This window comes from Coffea arabica, chromosome 10c (genome assembly GCF_036785885.1).
Source record: "Coffea arabica cultivar ET-39 chromosome 10c, Coffea Arabica ET-39 HiFi, whole genome shotgun sequence".
In the NCBI taxonomy this organism is placed as follows: Eukaryota; Viridiplantae; Streptophyta; class Magnoliopsida; order Gentianales; family Rubiaceae; genus Coffea; species Coffea arabica.
Window position 1 is genome coordinate 54,001,238 of NC_092329.1, and position 26,325 is coordinate 54,027,562.

The following is a 26,325-nucleotide window of genomic DNA, read 5'->3' on the forward strand; positions in this document are numbered from 1 at the left end:
GTATTTACAGAAGTTTTGTTGTTCTTTTCTTTTCTTTTCTACCGTGCTCTATGATAATAATTTGTTTCTTTTTTGCCCTATTGCTGTTCTTAGTTGCTGTTTGATAAAGCTTCTGTCTTTTTGGATTTTGTTTGCTTCATGCATTGGAGGGGAACATGCTTTTCTTTTGGCCCTTTTGCTATCATGGGCTGTCCTACTTTACTGGATTTTTTTCCCTGTCTCTAGATTTCTGTTTTTTTTTTTAGAGAAATTTTGGTGTCTTTAGTTGTTGTTGGATAAAGTTTCTGTCTTTTTTTGGGTTTTTGGTTTAATTCATGAATTGGAGGGAAGTCTGCTTTTCTTTTGCCCTTTTAGCTATCATGGTCTGAGATACTTTATTGGATTCTGTTTTTTTTTTTGTTGTTAAAAAGCTCGTTTATTGTAGTCTCTTTGTATCAGATCATTTTGTGATCTGTATCTTTATTGCAATATCGAGCTTTTTGTTCATTACTCATTTAACTCATTCAACTACTCTCTCTGATAGCTTTCTTTTCATTTACATCATGCATTAAACAACATGGTCTTATAAATGAAACTCAAACATTCATGAAATCATGCTTCCATTTCTTTCTAACACTTGTAGCATAAACCACCACTTTTCCAATGGATAAGCCTAGAAATCCTTTCAAAAAATGGAAAGCAGCTGGAACAGATAACATAAAGTTTCTCCTTTGCACATTTGATAAGAAACGGGTTCATGCTGCAACTAATAAGACATCGGATGAAGGAACAGCTATATACTATATCAGCAGAAAATTCATTGAAGATTATCCAATGGTGATGCAGTACACAGGTGAACCATCTCTACACTCTCACTTCCGTCACTCAGTGGATGCAAAACATCATTGATATCAGTTCAGAGGCTTTTGCAAACACAGGTATGCGATTCTGTTTTGCCGCTTTTCATTATTACATGTTCCAATTTTTTCCGCTTATGATGGAACTAATTTTTTCCCTTTATTTCTAACTATAAACGTTAAAGAAATAGCTGATCAAGAGGTTCCCCAAATACCAGAAGGAAGACCATGGTGTCACGTTTTCTTTTGCTCAAACAGAGAAAAGCAGGTTAAGTGTTCAGATCCCTATTATATATTCTTTTAAAACAGATAATTTCACACTAGCTTTTTCCTCTTGTAGGAAATCTCTGCTATTATTTTTCATTCACTTGGTCTTCAAAACGGCTATACTATTACAATCTACCATGGTATACAGCATTGGCAAATCAACATCAAAGATCGATGTTTTGAGCAAGGATGGCATTCCTTCTGCAAAGACAATCTTATTGACGAAAATAATATGATTTTCTTGCGCACAAAAGGAAATCTTATCTATGATGTTTTAGCTTTCTCTGAGACAGACTCACATTTTAATGCCTTGGACTCTTCCATTACCAATGCTCTCAAACAAAGGCAACCACTTATTTCCTTATTCTTTTTGTTACGGATACCGTATCTATATGTATATATACATAATTTTTTTTCTTCTTAGACAGTATTTATTATGGCTGATATGGTTTCTTTTGTTACTTTATAAACAGATCATGAAATCTCAGAATCAGTTCTCCATCGTATTGTCTCATCTATTAATCCATTCCTAAAACATGACTGGACTGCATTCAATTGCTTCTATCAATTTTATCTATCAAAGTACAAGTACAAGCTGGTATAGTTTTGCATTCTCTGACCTTATTAACTCTCTTTCTTTTGTACATGTGTATTTACTTATCACAACTTTTTTTCATACATTTATAGGATCTGCCAGAATTTGTGGATCTAAGGCTAAATGAAGATAGTACGCCGACTATAACTCTTACAAATGGTCATAAATATTATCATGTTGGTATGACCGGAAGATGTTTTGATCAAAACTGGAACCGTTTTGTTATTGATCATGATCTAAAAAGTGGCCAAATATTGTTTTTTATTCCACAATCCAAGACTTCCTTTGCTGTGTTGGTGTTTGACCGCAAAGGAATAGAGAAGTTGTTTCCATGGTAGTTTGCATTTTCCATTTGATGGCACATCTGGTTTACGCTGATTCTACTTCCATGCAATGCACGGCATTTGTTGTATTTATGTTCTTAATGGAAGAAAGTTCTGGTTAGAAAAATGCTTCCAAAGCACTGCAAATTATATATTTAGCAAGTTCCTACTGTTGTTTAACGATTGAAGCTTTGATAGTTGATGTTCCAACGGCATTTCTTATTAAGCTTTGATGTTTAACAATCCATTAAATTTGCATTAACAAACCTTCAGAGTTTGGAAGTTCCTATAACAAATTTAGAATTTTAAATTTGAATTTCAGTCTTTGGAAGTTTAGCAAAGTTTAGCAAATTTAGAAATTCATTCTTTGAAAGTTCCAAAACACTTCCATTGAATTTTGAAATTTAGCAACTTCCATGAAAGTTCGTAGCCAAGAACTATCAACAAACCTTCAGACTCATGGCATTTCTATACTTCAAAATGTACATTTCTAAATAAATTGTTATCTTTATTACTTCACAAATGGAATGGGCATTTTACGTTACTATCGCGCGAAGCGCGTTGTTGCCTCCTAGTTTCATTGAACACGTTGAAATTCATAGGGTTCTGTTTGCAAATTCTTTCCACTTGTCTCCACGGCCCCACCTCTGAAGTCTGAAATCCAGAACTAAAAATTCTCTGCCCAAACAGGCACAAGCAAAGATTTGAGACAGAGGAGAGGCGACCGACGCCCACGCGCTCCCTTGCAAACTTCTTAGCTGCCTCCGCCCCGCCTACCAGAAAAATAAAAATGCAATTTCAGAAACTCCATTGATTGCTCCACCGGATTTTCAACTCAGATTCTGAAGCTCTATCGCCTTTGATTGATGGTGGATTTTTGAAAAATGTGGGGAATTACGGCGACCCGGCCCTGCCCAATTCGGTGCTATAGTTATGGTTTTGGGGAAAAGAGGCTCGGTTTTGCTGGTACCGTAGCAAAGGATGCTCAGAGATCGCAATTTCTCAAAATATCCAGGCCTTTTCTTCAGGAGGTAACTTCTACTTCTGAGTTCTAATTCTGTTATTTACTGCATTTTAATTTGATTTTTTTTGTTAAGGTCTGTTTGGTTAGCAAAGCACAAAACGTTTGATTTTTTTTTTTTATTTGTTTTGTTTGTTTGATGCACTCTGAAAAATCATCAAGAGTTTTGATAGTTGTTACTCAAAAGTAGTGAAATGGTGGATGACAATTAACACATGTTGCCCCTTTCATTTTGCGAAAATTCATTTTTTTTTGGACTCAGAATGTAGGATGGAAATGTTAATGTTTTCTTTCAAGAAGAGTACACCGCAACTTTGGTGTTTCCAATTATGAAAAGTAAAGTTTATCTGTATAAAATAGGATTTAATTTATCATATTCTTTATTATAATTGGACAAAGGACTCCTTTTTAGTGTTAAAACCTATTATGGTTGTAAAAGTCCTTGGAGCATGCTAGAGAAGGTGGGATACCTGTCACTTTTTATGCAAAATTGTAAAATTTTCTAGAGAATTGTTTACTTTTACAATGAAGGGGCAGATGTCACTTTAGAGTGTTTATTATGGTCCAGCGACCTTTTTTGGTGGATTTTTCTGTTCCCTGAGGGCATTATTATAATTGCTCGAGCTTTCATATAAGGAAACTGGACATTGTTTTTGTTTGATCTATGTTGGCTTCCTATTGAGTTACCTTCCACTTTTCTTGTTAGGAATTTCCTAAACTTTCAATGAGGGCGGCAGTCAAAGGTAGAGGTATTCAAATGGCATTGGCAGATGAGAGACTTCTGCAAAGGAGAGCTGTAGTAAAGCCTGCTGACATTTTGGTAAATATGATTAGCTCCTTTTGAGATTGCCACATATGTGAGGTTGGAATATTTTTGGAACTTTGGTTTTGGTTTGAATTGCAAAGCCATGTAATTGATGAAGGGTGGTAATTTCTCTGTGCAGGCATATGATCTTGTCCAAGGAGCTGATGTAAGTTAAAGTCTACTTAGAACACCTTCTTTTTAATGGGATTACAAAACTTGGTTGCACCAAAATATCATTTCACCTTAAGTTGTCATTAGTTGCAATGAGAAGTCTTTCAATACTACTGTTACGATGCTTTTCCAGGAAGGTTTTAGAGTTAAAGATGCTAGACAAATGTTTATGCTTTCAGTATGTCTGATAGTTACCATGATAGTGAATCAAAATATTTTTATTTACTCAAAAATTTGTAGTAGCAGAGAGCATTTGTTATGTCGGTGCTGTAAAGTGCTGTAATTCATTTCAAATCTTCTCTGATGCCAAGAGGTTGTATAATAGGTTTAAATTCCTGCAGTTAGACCTTTCTCCAGGTCTCATGCTTGGCTCTTTGACTATTATTTGTTGGTTTTACTTTCCCGCAACAAGATTGAAAACAGTAATGCTACTTCAAACAAAAAGGGAAAAAAAAGGACCCAGTTTGGATAATGTTTAATTGCAAAAGCGAACTTTTTCTCTACTTTATGGACTTCTCTAGTTGATTGGTAAGCTTGATGTTCTAGAATCTGAATGTCTGTCAGATCTGGTTTTGCTAGTTTATAGTACCCACCAAGCTCAGTTGTGCTATTGCATAACAATTTGACTTCCAGTGGAGAGAGTGACCCTTCTTACAGTATCTGGAAATTGTTTTGAGAATTTTGGTGATCTTTTACAAATGATTTGTGTCTTAACTCATCGAGTATTTCCTATGAAATTTTGGTATAATCAGAAATTGAACGATTCACATTCTTTGTAGCCTTTTCTGCCATTGAGGATATTTTAGAACAAGAATATCCCATCTAAGATTAAATGTACATTGGAGTCAGTTCAATTGGTTCTGAATTCAATTAATTCTGTTGCCTTCTGACTGAGAATGTCTAAGATGTTAGTAAGATTCTTGATTTATATGCAAGTCCTCTAGAGAGGTCAATAATATTGATCTTTTCTTTCAATTTCAGGTATCTGAGAGAGCTTTAGGACAATATATTATCTTTAGTGAGTAGTTGGATTCCTAGAAAAAGAAAAGGTACACGGCCTTGTTGAGATTAGATTTTCAGGTTTTAGTGGGACTGGAAGGTACTATTGATAAAACCTCAATTTGCAGTACTCTGAGACATTAAGAATGGGAGGACGGCGATGGCTTTTTTGAATTAGTTCATGCAGAACCCTTGCTAGCCTTTAGGATTTAGAAGCCACTATTGCTTTAGGTATTTCAGCAATTCTTCTTCATGTTATATGAAGAGAGATGGTGTGAGTAACTCTTTTCTTTAGAGGACTTGATGTCATCTCTATATGCTAGTGTGTGTGTGTGTGTGTGTATCCGTTTCTTTCTATTGTCTGTTAAATGTATTTATTTCAAGAGATAAAATGGAAGGAGGACAATTTTGACCTTTTAAGATGTCACTATTGTATTATCATTGAGTTTTGTTTTGTTTTATTTTGTGTTTGTATATATGAATTGCTTAATGCAAGTAAGTAACAATAAGATGATTTACAATGACCGATCGTTTTACTGGAGCTATTGTGCATTTGCTTGCATGTGTCTGAATGACTGCTTATAATTACCAGAAGGAAAACAAGAAAGAAAAGAAGTGATTTCCCATCCATCTTTGTGCAAATGGCACTACACAGAACTTGTTGGCTTTACATTTATTTTCTCTTGCTGATGACATTATGGCATAAACAATAGAATTGTTAAACCATGGTGGCTACTTAGAAGTCACTCTATTTTTCTGATTAATGTGCAGAACCTAAGACTTTGCAAGATAGTCTACTGATTACATGTACTGGTTGAGTTTCTCATTCGAAACTTGCTTTGATCTGATTGCATGAACCAGGTTACATGGAGTTATATTCTGGGAAGATCAGTCCCTGAGCCTCCAACAGCTGTTCTTCTACATGGCATTCTAGGAAGCAGAAAAAATTGGGGTAGGTTCTGTTTGCAGCTAGTTATATTCAATATTATGCAAAAGCTAGTCATGATTATCGTATGCACTTGTTACCTATTTGTTTAACTCCGTAGTTTCATGATGTCAAAGTCTGCCTCTATTTAATCCTTTCTTCTTCTTTTACATGACATGTGATGCTATTACACAAATTCAGCATGTTGTTTGCTTTGTATCTTCTCAGAATGACAATACTAGTAGCATCCTGTAAGATCTGGCTTATGTGTTTTACATACATGAGCATCTACCCTCAATGAGAGTTGGAGGATATACATTATCTTGTGTGCATTCTAAGTGGCAATGGATTATACTTTTGTAGCAATGTAGTTTTGGGGATTTTTTTTTCCTTTTCATTATATGGATAAAAGCGGAAAGTGCCTTAACGAGTGCAAGGAATCCTACTAATGCAACAAAAAATCCTCAACAATCTGGGACAATGTCTCCTGACCATATATTATACTTTTGACCTCTCTTGTGCTTTGTTAAGGAGTTCTATGTCCTTCAGTCTCCTTTTGTATGGTCTTGTTTGAGATGTCCGTCTATGGTTGTTAACGTCTCTTGTTGCTATTTCCAGATCAGCCTTTACCCCTGTGAATTGCTTTCATGAACCGAATCTTTCCCCAAGACAGCTCCTATTAAAAATGATTTCTATTCCCTCAGTACTCTAATCAATACTTTCCCCATGACATTTGGATTGTTTCAGTTCTTCAGTTTATAACTCGTGATTTTCATGGATTTGTGATGCATTAGTTGAGAATTTTTAGTTAACTTGGTCATGTTAATATTACATAATTGCACAAGTTATTTTCATGTTGTTTCGCATTATTAAAGAGGGAAATGACCAAGGGTGTCTACTGATGTTGTAGAACAGATGGGTGAGATTGGCAATTAGTCAGCTTCTGCAAAAGTACCACATTTTATTCAGCATTCTGCACTTTGTCCCCTGACATTTTGTAATATTCCTTGCCATAACGTTTAATTAGCCATATAGAATTGAATGGAGGCAGTCAGCCCCGTTACACTTTGGGAATAATGCATAATAAGCTAGGAAAGGTATAAACCTTTTTAAATTTGTCAAGTTGTGCTGTTCTTAGATCTTGTAAGCTTACCTTCTGACCCTCCTTCCCAAAAAATTGGCCATAGAACATTAAAGAATGCTATACATTACTGTCCTCTGGTGGAAATGGTGTTAAACCAAATTGAAATTGGAAGGAGGACTTTCTGAAGAGGTGAAGCCAAAATATCTGACTGTATACCTGATCTTCAAATTAAATCTAGTCTTCTAAACAAAAATCTAAACTTTATTGTTCAAGTCATTGTCGAAGTAATCTATGATTTCTTCTAACATTTATCCAGTACTTACAATGGCAATTCTCATGTACACTTTTCACAGGTACATTTGCTAGGAGATTAGCGAAGGAATATCCGAAGTGGCAGGTGCGTCAGGCATGTGTGCTTGGTTTAGTTTTATTGTCACTTAATGCAGCTGTGCAAAATACTGTTTATCAAAAAGTAAAGTTTCCTATTTGTCATTCATCTATGTGATATAGGGATTAACTTTGTCTACACTGACAATGTAATGATTTTCTTCACACTACCAGGCCTACATGTATGACACTTTACCTCGATTTAGTGTTGAAATTCTTTTGCATATTTGACATGCATCTAGACCCAACGGTAAAAAATTCTTTACACTGTCTGTCCAGGAAAGGTTAATCATGATGTTATGGAAGGAACTTGTCATCCGCTGGTTAACAAGTAAAAGAACAAGCACTTTTGTGCATGCAGCAACATGTTAGAGATAACAAAAACAAAAGAAGGGTATTGCTATCATCTTGTAAAAATATGAAAGGAAATACTATGAAACAGCTTTAGAAGATAGTGGCTTTGCTTTTTAGGTGTTTCTATTCTAAACACTTGGGTGGATTTTCAGGATAGTTTGAGTTTTCTCTTGATGCTTCTTTCCTGAGTTTCCCTATAGCAACAAATTCTGAAAATTAGTACCCTGTTGTTGGAGAAAGCATTTTCAGGGCAATCTAGGTCATGGGAGTTCTTAGACTTGTCCTTTTGATCTAGAGGATGAGTTATGAGTTTAATTGCTTTTGTTATTTCATAGGCCTTTAGGATTGCAATTCAGCATATAATTTGAAGATAGGGTGTATTGAAGCATTGTAAATGTTACATTTATTAAAAGCTTACTATAATTCACACATTGGTTGACTCAGTTTCTCTTGGTAGACCTGCGATGCCATGGTGATTCAGCATCTATCAAAAAGCAGGGACGTCATACTGTTGCAGCTGCTGCCCTTGATGTCTTAAAGCTTGTATGTAATGGTTCAGGTTTGAGCTATCTTCTACATACATGTAAAACGGTTCCCCTGTCAAGTGTATTTGTTTTGACAATGTTGCTTTGATGCGATGGATTGTTCACATAAAACTGTTTCACTTGAGTGTGCGTGAATATATTGTTAATTTTTTTTTTCCTCTTTTTAAACTTTGTTTGCCTCTATGATCCATGGTATTGCTGTCTGGATTTTAATTAGTTTGAATAGTATCAGGTAAAATGTCACTGCCTGGATACCAACCCAGTTTGCTGAGCAGTGTTCTAAATTTGTAGTTGGACCCTTGTATGGAAATGATTGATTGTTTCTATCAGAGGTGTATTATGCAACACAAGGTTTAAGCCTCATTGTATGGTTTATGTATTAGTCATCCAAAACCCCTTTCAAGTATTTGGTTTTTGTCTCCTGGATTCAGCTAGCGTAGATTGTATATCTACAAGTATTGAATTTGCAATTGATGCGCTGATCTAGCACTGTTGTAGTGGTGCAACATTCTATAAATGAATGTGTAATGGGTACCTGAAGAAATGCAGACAAAGGGCATTATAAAATTTGGAAACAGAAAGTGTAGTGGATATTTTCCTGGCAAGGGTAGGGCTGGGACATGAGCTGATGCTGGACCCCTGTATAAGCATAAGGATATTGGGAATTTCTTGTAGAAGTGGCTTATGAACCTTGAAGCTGTTGTTCTTTGTGTATGTTGATGGTAGTATTGTGTTATTTAATGTCATGACTGGTATTACAATGACATCAAATCCCGATTCTGATGTTAAAATGTATGCATACATGCAGGCACAATGGCTCACATAGGGATAGTTTTAAGTCAAGTGAGACCAATTTGGATTTTAGAACAGGAGATAGTCTATGAGCCTTATGACTTTAAAAAGCTTGCCATGGTTCCATATCCTTTGCTCTTTTTGTGTTTTAGTGTGCCTCATATTAAAGATCAATCCTATGTAATAAAACATTCTTTCTGAATAGCTTCTGAAGAGTAGTCTGCTTTCCTATTCTTTGCCAATATGTAGTTCCAGTATGGGTTTTGTTTCAACAATTTGTGTGAGAATCAGTTTTCATTAGAATCTGATGCAGAATAAGGGATTACTCTAGTATGATGATAAGAAGATGATTGCGGATTGCAATGGAAACAACCTCTCTTTATGCTTTCATAATTGGTATTCTATAAGTAAAACATCATTTCACAAAGGGTCTATTTTCTATAAAAGTAATATTTGTGCTGTCAATGTTATTATTCAGCAAGAATTCTCCACAAGTTTTAAGAGGAAATCTGAGGAGCTCAGTTTCATGTAATTCATTTGGTTTTGGCTTTTCTCGGGATTTTGCTGTATCTAATATGTAATTAATAAGAGGGTTAGACTTGTACGTCATATGATTATTTATTCTTTGTTTCATATTGATCTAAAATAATTACAAACAGGTTTAGGCATTGGGTGAGGATAAAAATATTGATTCATGGTATCTGTAAATCCTTTATCTCATAATTCTAGTCTGCTTTTTTAAGTTAAAAATGCTTAGAATGCAGAATAAATTGATATAACTTCCTTGGTGAAGAATCTCAATCATTCATGCCTCACTGAACTTGTCTGTGATGTTTAAAAGTAGAGATATATTCCCTTTGCATCCTTTACAGATTATAGTGACATGTAATACTGCATATTTAAACATTTGAAAAGAGATGAGCAATTTCTCCTAAGACATTGTAGATATAAGGAGCTGTGATATAACTTAGTGGGTCATGAATTTGAAATTTCTATGGTTTTTGAAATAAAAAAGAGAAGAATAGTTCTTTTGCAATTAAGTATGTGCTTCTTTAAATGGTATTCATGTCTATGGTGTGCTTGATTTATGCATACCTCTTCTGAAGTTCTTTCCTGATGAAGCTTTCTGAGTTAGTATGTCTAAGCCTCTGCTTTATAAATCTTGTGCTTTTTCCCCCATGTACAATTCCTGTTATTCTTATCAACGCTCTCTTGAACCTAAAGCACAATTACAAATAGATATGGGAAGTAATCTTTTACCGCTTTTAACCGTTATGTGGTAACACTTGTTTTTCTTTGACTAGCTTGGGCAGCTCAGATTAACTCCTCGGGTTGTAGTTGGTCATAGCTTTGGAGGAAAAGGTAATTTCTTCTAAAACGATTTATTGATAAAAATAGTGCACATTGGTCTAAACTCTAAACACCAGGATATGCAGTGTCAGATGTATGCAGTTGATTACATTTTTCTTTCTGTGCAGTTGCCTTGAGCATGGTTGAGCAGGCTGCAAAACCACTTGCACGACCTGTCAGAGTACGTCAATGAAATTCCGAAGATTACTAAAACAAACTTCCAATTTTTCATCTTTTGTGATTTTAAAATGAATTGCACCTTGTGGTAAGTTTTGTCATAATAGGCTCTACCACTGCTATTTGCAAAGGTAGCAAAGATTACAGATCGAGGTGAGCTTAATGCCTTACAGCAGCTCTATTCTTGAGAAGCAAAAGTCTTTTATAACTTTAAGTCATAGGTCTCCATTTTTCTAGGGTGATCACTGGCACAAAGAATTAAACTTCATGACGTGGGTTTCTGTTTTCAAGAATTATATTTAGTGATAAGAGAATTTTAACATTTAATTTTATCATTCATCATGTTACCCCTTAATTATATAAATGGATTCTAAATCCATGATTATATGTACATTAAACCATAGCATAAACCAGATATATGTGTATAGCTGTCAAGTATGCTTGAGTAAAGTTTTGGTTAGATCATCTCTATGTTGATGGCTATGGGGCAAATTCTATTTCTTAACATTTCCATGCCCCTTTCTAAGTATCCAAAATGTTGACCATACGCATGAATTTAGCTTCTTCTGCCTCCTTGGTAAAAATTTTCCCTTTCCCACAAATTTTCTGCAATCTAGTGTGTAATTAAAAGTGAAGAGTGTTTTACATAATGGCATAGAATCAACCAAGTCTTTTATAGCTTATTCTAGTTGACTACCCTCTTGCATTGTGAGATAGCATAAAATTTTGTAATCGAGTTCAAAATGTAAGTCTGTGGAAACATGATTTATGGCAAGTTAATGCAAAATTGTGGAAGATATTGATTAATCTTGATGCTGAGAATACTTTTAATCTGTATGGAAATGATGGATAAGTTGTAAGCTAGAGTTGTAAGGCTGTCTTTTATAGTCTTTGTTCATTCTCTAGTCATCTTTATTCTGTTTTTAACTAGATTGCCATTCAGGTTTGGGTTCTAGATGCAACACCTGGAAAAGTTCGAGCTGGTGGAGATGGAGAAGACCATCCTGCTGAACTGATAGCTTTTCTGAGTAAATTGCCTGATGAGGTCAGTGCTTGTTCTCTTTTTTTTTTCTTTGTATTTTTGTTTGGTTCATTCTTTCAAACATTTTGAATTTTTAAGAATAACATTTTGGCATTGAGTCGGCTTTGATGTCTTTATGGTACCTTTTCCATGGTGGTCTAACAATATCAAAAGTGACTTAGGATTGCAGTTGTGTTGACTTAGTTTTGAAGTGTGGCCTTAACCTATTCTTATCTTGTCATGGTGCTCCATAGTGCTTTGATGATATTTAATTCAGTTATGCTGTTTAGGAAGAATGTGGGATGAGATTTGTATTATTTGAGTAATGCCTCGGTAAAGCAGAGAATATGCTAGAAATGGAAGATCGGTTATTAGCTTTCTCATTTTACTATTCACATGTTCTAGACTTGGACTGAATGTTCTCAACACTTCAGTTTTGCAATTTTTAGCCATAGATTTGTTGTATTTCCGTAAATTTGTAATCACTGTCTTCATGGGCATGGTACTGCTTCTTGATTATTAACCATCTTGGTAGAAACATGAAGTCCATTCTGTGCTTCCATTAAATTTGACAAGTTGACAACAATAATAGCCTTCATACCAAAGACCTAGCTTAACCAGATGGGACAATAACCAGGCAAACATGAGCTTTCTGGATCAACTCTCAAGCACTCCTTTTTCCCCTAGTAATGCTTTGTAAGGCTTAAGAGTCTCCCTTGAATCGAAATTATGGCCTCCAGTTACAGTGACATCTTCTAACTAGGTTTGTCTCACTGTGGAGTTTGCGAAGAAAGACAGCTGATGTGAGGGTTTCATCATAATAACTTCAGTATGACAAGTAGTCCACAGGTGTAGGTGCCTAATATGTAGTAATAGCAGATCCTAGATATAATGTTTTCTTCTTTTTGAGGTAGATGTTAGCTTTCTCTTAATTTGAAGACCCTTGCTTTGAGTTTCAAGTTTTGTTACATAATTTGTTTATTATAAGTTAGCTTGACCACTTACTTTAAAAGGGTCAGCACATTCCTGTTTTCGCAGACCAAAGCTAATTTTTTCTAATGGAGGAAAGTGGTTAATCCTTTATACTTGTTTGGAACCGTTTAGTCTAATGTTTGACCATGTATTCCTGTAACATCTTATTCAAAATTACTGACTTAGCTGTAATTAAAAGACAGCTGGATGGGATACTGAAACATTTGATACATTACAGGTTATCTACTTCATTATTTATCTGATTGGTTGGATAGTAATTTCAATAGCACTTTGAGAATTATACTGTTACAAATAGCCAGTTCCACTTTGAAATGTCATATAGCTTGTGAGCACCATTTTGTAATCGGAAAAGTTTGGCCCCTTCTGGACATCATTGTCCGCTACCATTAAATTAAGCATACAAAACTTGAGTCTGATTTGCAAGCTTCACAGGATCTGCAAGTCTTTTTATCTTTTTCTTGTTTTTTGCATTTTCTTTTCTTTGTCTACACATCTGTGCCTATATCCTTTTTACTTTGAAGCACATTAGTCATGTTGGCTCCAATAACATGCCATTCATTTCAACAAAGATCATCATGCTTTCTAAGCCAGTGGCCACCCCGCCATACAAATCACAACTAGCATTACCAAAACTCTATCTCTACTTACTTCTCCATCTCAAATTGAGATCTGCTCAAGTCTAGCAATGACAACTATCGATTACCAAGATCTGCTGACACAATGCAAGTAAAAGTCACAAAGTCTTGGATTTCGGGAGCTTAACAATAGTCATGTCATCTTTTCATAAAAAAGTTTTGAAATCAACTAATGATACAGTTCAAATAAATGTTGGTGTTACTACATGCTGTTAGATGAACTTCTACAGTGGAAGGAATAAAAGAATTTTTTTATGTGGAACTTGAGGAACATTTAAATCTTTTTTCCATGTCATCTTTTAACCTGTCTTTTCCATGCTTTATACATATTCCGCCTTCTGTTAACTATTGCTCCCCAAGCCAGGTCTATTCAAAAAGGGATATTGTAGATGCTTTAGTACAGGAAGGTTTCTCAAAGGATGTGGCACAGGTATAATTTGCACAACTTTTGAAGTCTTATAAGTGAATCTTAGATTTTGATCATGGACAGTTTGCATGTGATCATATCTATTTGGTAATCTTGCATACACTTCCTCATCCTCATCTCTGAAGATTTGCATAAAACTCACGCCTAGGGCGCTCACATTTTCCTGTACATTGTGTCACCTTAGTGGATATTGAAATGTGTATGCTTATGTGATAGTCCTTTAGCTGTTATCAATGTTCATAAAATTGAGAATAAGTGATTTTAGGTTTTTCAGATGTTTCTCTGGCCTTTAGTATATACTTTCTGTTCCGACAAAAATATCATGTTTGTGGATAATATGTTGTTTTTACTGAGTATACTAGTCCAAGTCAAGGATGAAGTCTGGTGTTTTTAATCAGCTACAGTATAGCAATGGACAAAGATTGTTACATTCTGTTTCAATGCAAAGGGAGTGGCTGCAGAATCACTTTTTTGAAAAAAAATTCCCTTCTGAAATGAAACCTATAAAAAGAAAACTTAAATGCTTGTTTGCATATCAGCAGCTTGTTTGTCTTGTTCCTGGTTTTCTTTACTCTCCTAACTTTTGAATCGTTCCTAGTGGGTGGTAACTAATCTGCGACAGAGTGGCCCTCCTGGTTTGCCGTCATCAAGGTTCTCATGGGCATTTGATCTCAAGGGCATTTCTGAAATGTACAAGTCATATGAAGAAACCAATATGTGGTAAAATATCTTCGTCTTTTCCAGAATCACATGGTTGATCTTATGAACTTATTGTCTGATTATATGTAGCGTCGTTTTGTAGCCTGGAGCTATTTAACATGCTAATTTTATTTTGACTAAATAAGGAGGGCATGTCAATATTCCTTTCACATTTGAACTTCAGAAGAGTATATTTGCAGATCACATGAATTATAGTGTTCAACTTGACCTGAACATGAGAGTAAAAAGACATGTTAAAAGTTCTTCAATTCTCGTCGTGGTAAAATCTTAGCTCTTGAAATGCATCTTCTTATCTCTCCAATATCTGCAGGAAATTAGTGGAAGATGTCCCTCGGGGTGTACATGTTAACTTTTTGAAAGCAGAAAGAAGTTTGCACAGGTGGGCCCTTGAAGATCTTCAGAGAATTCATGCTGCTGAGGAGCAAGCAGTTGAGGAGGGAGGTGGAGTTGAAATGCATGTCCTTGAAGATGCTGGTCATTGGGTAAGTCACATTTTCACTGACGTTTTTTATTTGCTTGCTCAATATTCTCTTGGCATTTACCCTTTTTCACCTCTTTGAATTTACAGCATCTTTGTCTTGTGTTTCATGTCATGCATTTTCTTTCCATGGTGATAAGCTATTATACTTTGTTTAGTTCACACACTTAATTTATGTTGACCCTGTTCAACATACGTCTGTCTTCCTAAATGGGTAGCCTAATGCAATAGATTTCTCTATTTATTGAGGATTCAAATCAGGGCCTCTGGGTGTGCGTCTGTGTCTGTGTCTGTGTCTCCCGATCCCCTCCCACACCTCCACCAAAAACGAAAGCAAAATGAAAAGAGACAGCTTCAGCTACACCACCTTACAAACTTGCTTAGTTGCAACACAGAAAGCAAGAAGTGGACTAATTTATTTCCCTTCTTTGTAGTAAGAGATGGTAAGACATATGGCCATTTATCATGTCACCTTCAAGCACAGTAAAACAAAGTAGTACTCGACGTAGGAAGCAAGGACACTCCCGCAAAGATTACATATATGTATCTGATCATGTTTGTATCTCAAGGACAACCAAAATATGGTGACATAGTTTTAGTTCAATTTGCATATGCTTGGGTAATGTAAAGGGTTCTTTGGGAAGGATGCATCAGCTGAACATCCTCTAACAGTACCATCATTTGTCACTCAGGTACATGCAGATAACCCTGATGGGCTCTTCAAGATTCTTTCATTCTCTTTTCAAGGATTTTAGGCTCTTAACTTCGGCAAGGATCTGTCAACTTCAAGGGTGTAGTCTCCGAGCTACTGTGATCATTCTTTTTGTCCACCGATTGCTTCTGACTTTTCAGTCTTCTCTTATTCTTTTTCCCTCCCTTGATATTTGCATCATTTTGTTCTATGAAAACCTGATCATGTTGTTGTATTACGGGTTTAAGTAGTAGGAACTCTATACTTGCAAGGTTTGGGGAGCATTGATATTGTGAGATAAGTATTTGTGATGATGGGTATAAATTTGATTTTATGAGAAAATTTGAGAATTTAGGCATCAATTACAGGGGTAGCCTGCTTGTAGAGGGCTAACGTTTTTCTTTTAGAAAGATGCAGATATATTCACATATAGCTAGGGTTGAGTTTTCCAGCCTGACACCATATATTTCCTTCCATGCCCTAAGACCATAAATTATAGGAAGACCCCAATTGGGCACTTGACCCAGACTTGCGAGCGCTTGAGCGCTAGGCAACAGTAAAATTTGTTTAAATATGTATATTCTGAATATGTCATTTCTTATTTGTAACAAAAATGAATCAGCAAGAACCCTCACTTGCACCTCTCTCTCTCTCTCTCCCTCCACAAATACTCAGTTCAAGGTATACGTACTCTGACAAAACTCAAACTAAGATCTGCAAAAGTACAGAATTGCTGAAAGTACAAAACTTTCTCTAGGATCTCCAAAACTTTTGGCTGGTATAGAGGACACTCTCACAACGCTAGTAGTAGCCGGCAATAGAATAGGGTCGAACTCCATCTGTATATTTCTGCTTCAACCGAGTTTATTGGCTGAAGAAGAAGATTGATGCTCATGCTTACTTTGGTTTGAAGCTGACCATTTCATCTGCATGAAACTCATCTTTCTCCATGGACCTAAATGAATGTTTCTTTCTGCTGTAGACCTTTTGGCTGCATCACACATTACACGAACAACAGCATTTAAATGTTCAGGCTTGCCAATATAGGTCTCTGGAAGTTGCTCTATCAATTTGTTATAGTCTTCACAAGCGTTTGCCATTTTGAATTCATCCCGAAATTCAATTTCTATCAAAAACCTGATTTTCCTCTTCTTTCCTTGAGTACTTGCAATTACTTCAATGTACTCATGTCTCCCTGTTAAAAGCAAGAGTCCACGGAGCTTAATATAGCAAGACAATTTCTTGTTTTAAGGCTTAATGTTAAATGGGAGGAATGGAGGGGTTTTGGGTGGGATTAAAATGGGATTTGGAAAAAAGGGTCCAGTACTCGAACAGTCCCATTTAGTCAGTAAGGCTTATTTTCATGCCGCCATAAATATCCAATAAATCTTATTATAGTTTTTTTTTTTAATTTTCAAAAAGCAATCTCCTTTTCGTGTTCACCTATCTCAGACTACTTCAATCTACAACCAATTTTTTTTTTTTTTATTTTCTGGATCTGTAATATAGATTTTCTCGGTACACTGTTGTGAAGATTTATTGCATACCAAATTATTTTGTATTTTTAAGTTTTAGAAAAAGCTTATCAAACCAAATTAGTGACTCAATTCTATGCAGGAAGTGGTGAACAAAAGGAAAAAAAAAAGTACAAAAAGATGAAGTTGAATCCGTGGAATGTCATAAGAAAAGTAATTAAAATTATTGAACTAAAAAACAATTAAAGTCATCAAATTATCTCGCATATTTTAACAAAACAGAAAAATCATGAAAAATGAATCAAAAAGTCCAAATTCAAAAGAAAATTGTGTATGAATTGTCAAAGTTAATAATCAAATGATATTCACAATTCAAGCAATTGTACGACGAAAAAAGAAATAAAATAAACAAAAATGGAATCCAATATAAACAAATCTAGTATGGAAAAAAAAGAATTTTTTTAAAAAGAGAGAGAGAGAGAGAGAAAAAAAGCAACAACAATGTGTCCCATCGTAAACTCAAATAATACCTAATTATTCCTATTTTTCGATGGACCTAAGTTCAATTTCTTGAATTCATCCTGCATGAGTAGTCTATTGGGATTTGGAATTAATTGTCATCACTAATGTTGGTGAACATATAATTTCTTGTTAAAGATGTGTTTTCTTGTAAACAAATTAAATTTAAAAAAAAAAAACCTATATATGACAGTATTATAAATTTAAGAAAACTATAATCCCAAGAGTTCTTATTTTGGTCTTAGTTTTCAAACAAGTTTTTGGAGGTACATATTGTACAAAAAAAAGAGTAGTAACATTTCAATTAACAGCCTCTTTCGATTACTGAATAGTCTAGCACTCAACATATTAGTATACATGCATCTCTATACGTGGAGACAAATTAGGAAGATTTTACCTCCTGGTATAGAATGTGTTTTCTTCCACATGGAGGTACATATGCTGGCATTAATTCCTTTCCGGCGCAGAAAATTCACAATTGCTCTCCTTGAGCACTTGGAGCAATCATCTACGTCTAGACCAAGACATTCGCATAATTTAGTATTTCTGGCTAACTGTATGAGGCTGCTAAGTTCTTCCCTCGACTTGGAACCGCTCGAACTGTATTGTTCCAAAATCTCCTGTAAATGTTGAACTTTCTTCAGCTATGGGAAGAGGAATCATGTTTTAGACTTCAATACTCTACATTATTATGCTAAAATTCTAAGAATACGAATTACACTATTTTGGACTTAAAAGGTACTTGTCATAAGTTAAGGGATAATTTCAGAAACCTCTCTTGAGATTTCTGATAATTTCACTAGTCTCCCCTGAAGTTTGCAAAATTATACAAAACCTCCCATGAGATTAAGGTTTTGATAAAAAAAAAAAATTAGTCCAATTAGAAAAAGTAACATTAAAAAAATATTTTAAGGAGAGAGATGAAACTTTTATTTCATAAATACCCCTTATGTATGTATATAAGTTGTATTAGTAAAAGAATAAAAATAATTAATGGTTCGAAACAATTAATACACACATTTCACTACTCAAAAAGTTCACATTTAATAAATTAGATAACATAAATAAAGAACAAAACTACTAATGATCACAAGATTCAGCAAAATAGAGTGGTTATCTCTTTTAACATGATGTTTGCTATGATTCTTGTGATTTTGAACAAAATAATTTTTGAATTTTGCCTTTTTTTTTCCCTCCTTTCTCATTTAGTTCCACAAAATTACTTTACAACTATCACATCTTTAAGAGTTTCAAAGAAATATCCTCATAAACAACCTTCTTTTGGCCTATTTTTTTCTATTACCGAATACTTCTTCTCACATTGTGTACAATTGATTTCTGATCATTGTCAAATTTTATCATTAGATATATTAGTTGATGTTATTTTGTAATTACGAAGTCATTGTTCATCATTAAAGAAATTTCCAACAGTTATTTCCATTAATTAGTTACTAATAGTTAATTAGTGGTCTAATTATTTAACTGTTAGATATTAGTAAAGGAGAAATGAGGGAAAAGAAAGGCAAAATTAGAAATTTTTTTTTTGTTCAAAGTTGCAAGAATCATAACAAACATCATGTCAAAAGAGATGACTAGTCTGTTTTGCTAAATCTTATAATTATTACTATAGTTTTATTGCTTATTTATATTGTCTAATTTATTGAATATAAACTTTTTGTGTGGCGAAATATGTGTATTAATTGTTTCTAACTTTAATTATTTTCATTCTTTTACTAATACAACTTATATACATATATAAGGGGTATTTATGGAATAAAAGTTTCATCTCTCTCCTTAAAGTACTTTTTTAGTGTTACTTTTTTTAATTGGACTAATTTTTGTTATCAAAACCTTAACCTCAGTGGAGGTTTGTGTAATTTTACAAATTTCAAGGAAAGCTAGTGAAATTGTTAGAAACATCATGGGAAGTTTCTAAAATTATCCCAAAGTTAAAAGCCATTTCTCTAACTCTTATACAACTCAAAATATCAATCCTCAACCTCGAGCATTTATTACTACTAAAAAAAATATATAAATACATAAAACAGAATTCGGTTTTTTTTTTTATTAGATAATTGAGGAATTATACAGAACCTTCTCATTTTAATTTTGTGAGAGTGAAAGAGAAAAAAAAAAAACTCAAAGCATTGATGGATCATGGATGTCAAGATTGCTTCCTGGCTTTGTAGAGTCGGGAAAATGAACGTAATGAATGATGTAGTTGTTCATTAAGAGCATTTTATTTCAGTAGTATATTCTTTCTATTTCCCCCTTAAATTTCAGTGGTATATTCGCAAGATAATAAGTAGACACTTGACAAAATTGGTTTTCCATCGTCCCCACACCACATATTTAGTCATTAGTTGCCCATGGTCGAAAATGACTACTGCAGATATTCCTGTGGTGGAATTTCAATTCACCACACATTTGGCTTGCCCTTGACTAGATTCTTCCCCTCCATCTTTATAAGCACTCACTTTAGAAAGTGCGAAAAATAATAAAATAGGAAACCTAATAAAGCACTAACAATTATTGACATAAAGTAATGGACAACTAATTGTCCAATTGGAGATTCATAAAGACAAACAACATATGAATATTAACATAGTTTGGTTAGGAAATTTTCAGCCACAACAATTGAAACAATTTTGTCCTGAGGCTAGCTGTTTGGTGGTACTGCTGGTTAGAGTTATTTACAATGTTAGGTCTTTAACTTGTTCAAAAACTTCCTCCCATTCTAACGAACTTAAGAAACTTGATGAGTAAAGAGGCTCGTCCCATGTTTCCAACCAATAAAAAGATTAAAAAAAATTAAGTATTGTACAAAATTAATTACTTAGTGTTAATGAAAGTCATACCATTAATTTTCAGACACTGCATTTAATTTCACATTATGAAATAAAATAATTGAATTTCTACTCTATTAGTGTTAATGAAAGTCATACCACTAATTTTATAAACCAACCAGTCAAATTAACTTCCACAATTTTAATGCACAATACTAAAGAAATTTTCCCTATTGGAAGACAGAGAAATGAAATTTCTTGGCTGCCCAAGTTGTCCGAAAAATGTAGGTTCACTAAATCCAAAAGAAAAAAAGCAGTTGTATTTAATATAATTATTGGACAATGCTCTTTGCAATCACTTAAACAAAATTAAAGCAGCAAACCTTAATTTGTTAGTCAAATACAATAATAGATGGTAGCTGACTGAGCTGATCATATTCATCGTCCTTTTGAAACTAGTTCATAAGAAGAACGAACTCTTGAATTTATTTTACTATGTTAAAAAGGTACTTAACGTTACATACCAAAGTAAAGAATCATGCATGGCGCCTAAACTATTTATCTCTTCAATGAAATAATGGAAGCTAAAACATGCATAAAGACATCAATAACCAGAAACTACAAAATTGATTATTACAGTTTTCATGAGGACAAAGTTTGATGTACAAGTCAAGTACAGCAAAACTATGAAAAGCTTACTTTTAGAATCTAGATAGATATACAAATACATACCTGGAGCAAAGCTTCTTGTGATTCCCAATAGAGGGTTCTCTCATCATGATCAAAGGGTTGATAGTCGTTGCAATCATCATCCTCTATTGCATGACCATTGGTTTCATGATGACCATCATAACCAAAAGAATTCTGATCTTCTTCATCGTTTATATTTGTCTCTATACAGTTAGTATAGCAGCCATGAAAGCTGCCAAAGAACTTTTTATGATCATTGTCATGTTTTATGAAAGCCTTCTGATTATATTGAAGGAGCAAATGGCAATTACCTCCATTTCCCCCCCTCATGTTCTTGTATGATATTTGAGAGAGCGGTGGACATTGATGGAGGGCCAAGCAAGAAAGAGAAGAAATTGTGAGGAGAAGAAGTGATTGTCACGGGCGGGTAATATATATTGCCTGCCACGTTTGCACATATTGAATAGTAATCAATATTATGGGCAATGTATATCTGTCCATTTTCAAAGGTTGTCTCAAAATTGAAAACGCAAGAAATGTATGGACAAAAGCAGAATTTTCTTTCAAGACTCGAGAAGGTACATCTAAGAAATCTTCTGAGAAAACCGCAGTCATGGTACATTAATTTCGATCAATTTGACTTATATATATATATATATATCTCTTATCTCATTTTTGTATTCAAGTATTTGAAACATTTGACCTTAATACCTTATGTCCATATATAGCCCTCATAACATTGACAATTTGATACATTATATCACCTCAATTTGTAATTCTTGTACTGTGTTAATTGTTCTCAAGTAGGAAACTATGGGACCAATTTGTCAATCTCCAAAACATTATTAAGGAAGAAAGTAAGATAAGACCAAATATGAGAAATGTGTAGCAAATGAAACATGAAATATTATCTATAGTAGTACTCGACTGAACATAAAGGATTAAACTTGAAATATGCACATATTGGTTCATTGGACACGTGAATTGTCAAGACTTTGCAGAGCTTCCGACCAGAAATAAACTTATTTCAAGGATTATAAATTACAAAGCATTTACTAGCTGCGAAATGGCTTGGGATTATGATTGCAGTTCAAGAAAATGTACAATGGTAAATATAAAAGATCGAGACTAAAATGAATATTCTAATTGCCAAATGAACTTTTGCAACCAACAGAAGAAATAATCTTTTTAGCTTGTATATGTTTCAGAAGTTCAACTTTGACAGTTTTTAGCCTAGTCACAATTTCCCTCATGTTGGTCCTCTCCCTGGGTGAATCAGCTAGACAGTCTAGCCCAAGACGAAGGTTAGAGAATAGACATTGTTTCCTTGCGTAGAACTGCCGATCTTCTTGTGTAATTAAATTGCTGTCAACCACAGATACTATTGACTTTGCTTGGATTGCTTTGCTAAACCAGTGCTTGAGGTTCAATTCTTCCCCAAATAAATGATCAGTAGGCTTTTTCCTTGTGAATGTTTCAAGCAAGAGTACACCATAACTGTATACATCACCACTTGTGGACACTATGCCTTGCAATCCATACTCTGAGAAAGCATCAAATATAGGTTATTACCAGTAGTTGTAAGATAATAACTTACTGTTGATCAGAAAGAATGCTTATGCTTTGTAGGAAATCGATAATAAAAAATTTAGATAAGAGATTGTATAGGAAAGAAATATCACCTGGCGCCATGTACCTTATTGTGGTCTTGGTTTGTACCGTATTTTCATCTTCACCAAAGAGTTTAGCAATACCAAAATCACTTATGGCAGGATGTTGCTAGGCTTTAAATCACAGTGAACGACAGGCGGTTTGTGATCATGGTGGAGATATTCCAAAGCTAAAGCAACATCTATCAATATGTCTAATCTTAGTAGCATGTTGAGAAAACATTTGCTCGAATACAACCAGCTTTCTAGGCTTCCATTAGGCATACAGTTGAGCACCAGGGCTTTGAAGTCTTGATTTCTGTAACAGCTTATGATTCTAATTAAATTTCGCTGATGGATACTTGTAAGTACTTGGCATTCAGCATCAAAGCTCTTCTTTGATCCTTCTGCTTGCAAGTGGAATACCTTTATCGCAACGCTGGAGCCATCAGAAAATACCCCTCTATACACGGAACCAAAACTTCCAAAACCGAGAAGGTTGTTTTCACTAAAGGAATCTGTTGCATCCAGAATTTCTTGATAAGAAACTTTGCTCCATGTTTGACACATCCGGACTTCATTCTGTAGTAGTACTTCAACCCTTCGGACATTTCTTTTTTTCCACCAAATTGTAGTGGCTGCTAAAAGTAGGATAAAAAGTAAAATAGGAGGCAGAATGCACTTAGTCAATGAAATATATTTTGCTGACCTTGATTTGAAGACATCTTTTGTCTTGCAGGATGGAAAATGTAATCTATCTGAACCACACAATGCATAGTTATTCATAAAAGATTCACCTGTTAGGTTGGAAAAAGGTCCACCTTCTGGAATTTCCCCTTCTAGTTTATTGGAAGATACATTGAAGAAATTCATGCATCCAAGCTTCTTCTCTAATGACTTTGGTATCATTCCAGTAAAATAATTCTGAGATAGATCCAACTGTTCCAAACTTACTGGATTTCCAAAAGATTGAGGAATATTTCCTTGAAATTTGTTGTGCGCCAACCACAGATAAACAAGTTCTCGTGCACTTCCCAAGGAACTTGGAATATCGCCTGATAATTGATTCCATGACAAGTCTAGTTGTGTGATGACCTTCAGATTTTGTATCTCTGTTGGAAGATGCCTTAGAGAGTTTGAAGACAGGTTTAGTCTTAAGAGATCTTTAAGGTGCCAAAAACTGAATGGAATGGTGGAATTCAAACAGTTGGATTGCAAAAAGACCCCTCTCAAGGTCTTGATTTCAAACAGTTGATTGGACCATAGAGCATGTTTTCATTCAGATACAAGTCGCCAAGATTCTTCAGTTGGCAAACCTCGGTAGGTATATGTCCTTGCAGTCTATTGTGTTCAAGATATATACCCTGAACACGACTTAAATTCCCGACTGATGATGGAATAAATCCAGTTAAATCATTGTCATCGAAATATATGGCTTCCAAGCTGCTAAGATTCCCAATTTCACTTGGAACAGTACCACTGATCCTGCTACCAAAAGTTCTGAACAGTCGAAGAGATGAGGAGAAATTCCCAATTGACGGTGGAAGCAGACCATCAAATTGATTCCCTGATATATCAACATATTCCAATTGTCTGCAATTTGTCAAAGAAGAGATAAATCTCAATTCTGGAGTTGAAGATTCCCTAGTCAAATTGTTGTCACCTAGAAAAAGATACTTCAACGATCTTACATTACCCAGTGTGCTTGGTATAGGGCCAGAAAAAGAGTTCTGTGACATGACTAGCATGGTAAGTTTAGAATAATTGGTTATAGAGCTTGGCAATCTCCCACTGAATTTATTGGAGTCAAGAAAAATTTCTTGCAGTTTTGGAAGTCTAATCTGCATACTTGAAGGAACAGAGCCTGAGAAGTGGTTAAAAGCCAAATGCATATACACGAGTGATGACATGTTGAAGATCCCAGGCTGGATGAGGCCGCAAAGGTTATTGTTTATGACAGAAAGTATTTCAAGATTGTTATTTCTACCAAATTTCACCTGGAAATTCACCTGCCAAAGATGAGCAATTCAGTCAGTTGTGAAGCTCTTATGATGCCTTTGACTCCTTGTTTCTGATTTGTGATGTAACCAGTGCAAACCTTTGCGGTTCAGTTCCACCAATAGACCAAAGTAGTTGTGCAAAATGACCAAATCTAAGTGAACAGATATCCATACCTTTCAAATTGTTGTGACCCAAAGCAAAGTGAGGTTCCCAATCCTCTTAGTTATGCCACCTGTGAAGTTATTTTCTGCCAAATATAGGCGTACAAGAGTCTTGCAGTCCCATATGAAAGAAGGAATTGGGCCATTGGGCTGGTTGGTTGAAAGATATAGTTCTTCAAGTACCGGAAGATTGTACCACATGTTTAATAGAAAGCTTCCTGAGAGATTGTTTCTGGAAAGATCAATCGCTTTCAGAGATGACATGTTGACGATAAACAAAGGAATTTGACCGATTAGCAAACTACTGCTCATGCTAAATTCCTCCGAGTAAGATTACCAATCTCTAATGGAATCCCACCTGTGCATACAGTAAAGGAAATATAACACAATTTGTTAAGTATACTTGAATTGAGAATGCACCTGTTGCAGAGAAGAATGGAGTCCAGTATATACCACTGAAAATTTTACCACCAATGAATAACCACTTGAGCTTGGTCAGGAACCCAAGTGTTCTTGGAATATTACCATTGAATTGATTGCGGCCAAGTGACAAAAACTCGAGGTCTCTGCACTTGTACAATTCTGAAGGAATTGCACCTTGCATATGATTGTAAGACAGAAAAAGATCGGTCAGTTTGAACTGATTATTAGTACAGGGGTCCGTTGGAAGATTACCTGATAAGCTATTATTGGTGAGATCAATTTCTTCCAACATAGTCATGTTGAAGATCCCTGATGGTATGGAACCATGGTTCAAAGTCGCGGTCGCGGCCTGGACCGTTCCATATCGATCTTGGCATATCAGTCGCGGTTTCGACGAGATGCGAATTTTTGAAATATTTAATATTTTAAAAATTGTAAAAAAATGATAAACAAAAATAATTAAAAAATTAGTAAAAATAATAAAAATTCGAGTTGACTCGGGATGACTCGGAGTGATTCGGTGTGACTCGGCCATTTCAATCCTTCACAGTGACGTCTTGGCGAGTCCAGTATCTCGGAATCGTATCATTCTAGTATCATATCGGAAGGGCTCGAGACAGTAACGACTCGGCCGAGTCGTCCGAGACTTTGAGCCATGTATGGAACCACTAAGCTGATTAAATCGCAGAGTTAACCCCCTCAAGTTGGAAAGATTAGCAATCCCTTGTGGGATACTTCCATCGAGAAAATTATAGCCCAAATTTAAACTCTCCGGCTTTGAGATATTGCATACAGGACCTGGTATGACGCCTGTGAACCTATTATGGTCAAGAAGAAGGAGCTCAAGTTCAGGAAAGGCTCCAAGCCATGATGGGATCTCTCCTGAAAAGTTGTTACGTCCAAAATTCATCTGTTTTAGACCTTGCAAATTGGCCAAGTCATTTGGGATTAAGCCACTGAAGAAGTTGCTGCTAATGTCCAGTGATGTTAAGAATGTTAGGTTTCCAAGTGCGGTGAGATAGTTC

General features: G+C 35.0%; 2 protein-coding genes and 1 long non-coding RNA gene across 8 annotated transcripts; 1 reads left to right on the forward strand and 2 right to left on the reverse strand.

The window, feature by feature from the left end:
- The first annotated feature begins 2,559 nt into the window (after window positions 1–2,559).
- On the forward strand, window positions 2,560–15,958 carry LOC113712209 (abhydrolase domain-containing protein C22H12.03). Of its 2 annotated transcripts, none has more exons than XM_027235531.2 (13): window positions 2,560–3,052; window positions 3,749–3,862; window positions 3,987–4,013; window positions 5,879–5,969; window positions 7,380–7,432; window positions 8,212–8,310; window positions 10,409–10,466; window positions 10,583–10,635; window positions 11,575–11,676; window positions 13,645–13,710; window positions 14,306–14,427; window positions 14,738–14,909; window positions 15,598–15,958. In XM_027235531.2, the coding sequence occupies exons 1-13, from the start codon at window positions 2,906–2,908 to the stop codon at window positions 15,658–15,660; spliced, it is 1,167 nt and encodes a 388-aa protein (XP_027091332.2). In that variant the 5' UTR covers window positions 2,560–2,905; the 3' UTR covers window positions 15,661–15,958. The 2 variants fall into 2 exon arrangements, with proteins under 2 accessions (XP_027091332.2, XP_027091333.2); XM_027235532.2 differs by having other exon boundaries at window positions 2,561–3,052; window positions 7,380–7,423.
- A 189-nt stretch (window positions 15,959–16,147) lies between these two features.
- On the reverse strand, window positions 16,148–21,495 carry LOC140003945 (uncharacterized). Of its 5 annotated transcripts, none has more exons than XM_072068494.1 (4): window positions 21,378–21,495; window positions 21,109–21,298; window positions 17,988–18,234; window positions 16,148–16,791 (listed from the first exon to the last, which is right to left on the reverse strand). In XM_072068494.1, the coding sequence occupies exons 1-4, from the start codon at window positions 21,428–21,430 to the stop codon at window positions 16,451–16,453; spliced, it is 831 nt and encodes a 276-aa protein (XP_071924595.1). In that variant the 5' UTR covers window positions 21,431–21,495; the 3' UTR covers window positions 16,148–16,450. The 5 variants fall into 5 exon arrangements, with proteins under 5 accessions (XP_071924595.1, XP_071924596.1, XP_071924597.1 ...); XM_072068495.1 differs by having other exon boundaries at window positions 17,988–18,210; window positions 21,378–21,493; XM_072068496.1 differs by having other exon boundaries at window positions 16,148–16,587; window positions 21,109–21,490.
- A 622-nt stretch (window positions 21,496–22,117) lies between these two features.
- On the reverse strand, window positions 22,118–24,475 carry LOC140016269 (uncharacterized). The gene is made up of 2 exons (XR_011822626.1): window positions 22,749–24,475; window positions 22,118–22,609 (listed from the first exon to the last, which is right to left on the reverse strand). It is a non-coding gene; the product is annotated as an uncharacterized lncRNA (long non-coding RNA).
- Window positions 24,476–26,325: the final 1,850 nt, after the last annotated feature.

Bases quoted from the DNA above. Each gene is read 5' to 3' on its own strand.
- LOC113712209 (XM_027235531.2), top strand. From the start codon at position 2,906: ATGTGGGGAATTACGGCGACCCGGCCCTGCCCAATTCGGTGCTATAGT. The intron at 5,970-7,379 runs GTAGGTTCTGTT...CACTTTTCACAG, and splicing joins AGGAAGCAGAAAAAATTGGG to GTACATTTGCTAGGAGATTA. The intron at 13,711-14,305 runs GTATAATTTGCA...AATCGTTCCTAG, and splicing joins TCTCAAAGGATGTGGCACAG to TGGGTGGTAACTAATCTGCG.
- LOC140003945 (XM_072068492.1), bottom strand. From the start codon at position 21,396: ATGAGGGGGGGAAATGGAGGTAATTGCCATTTGCTCCTTCAATATAAT. The intron at 18,235-21,108 runs GTATGTATTTGT...CTCTTCCCATAG, and splicing joins CACAAGAAGCTTTGCTCCAG to CTGAAGAAAGTTCAACATTT. The intron at 16,792-17,987 runs GTAAAATCTTCC...TGCTTTTAACAG, and splicing joins AACACATTCTATACCAGGAG to GGAGACATGAGTACATTGAA.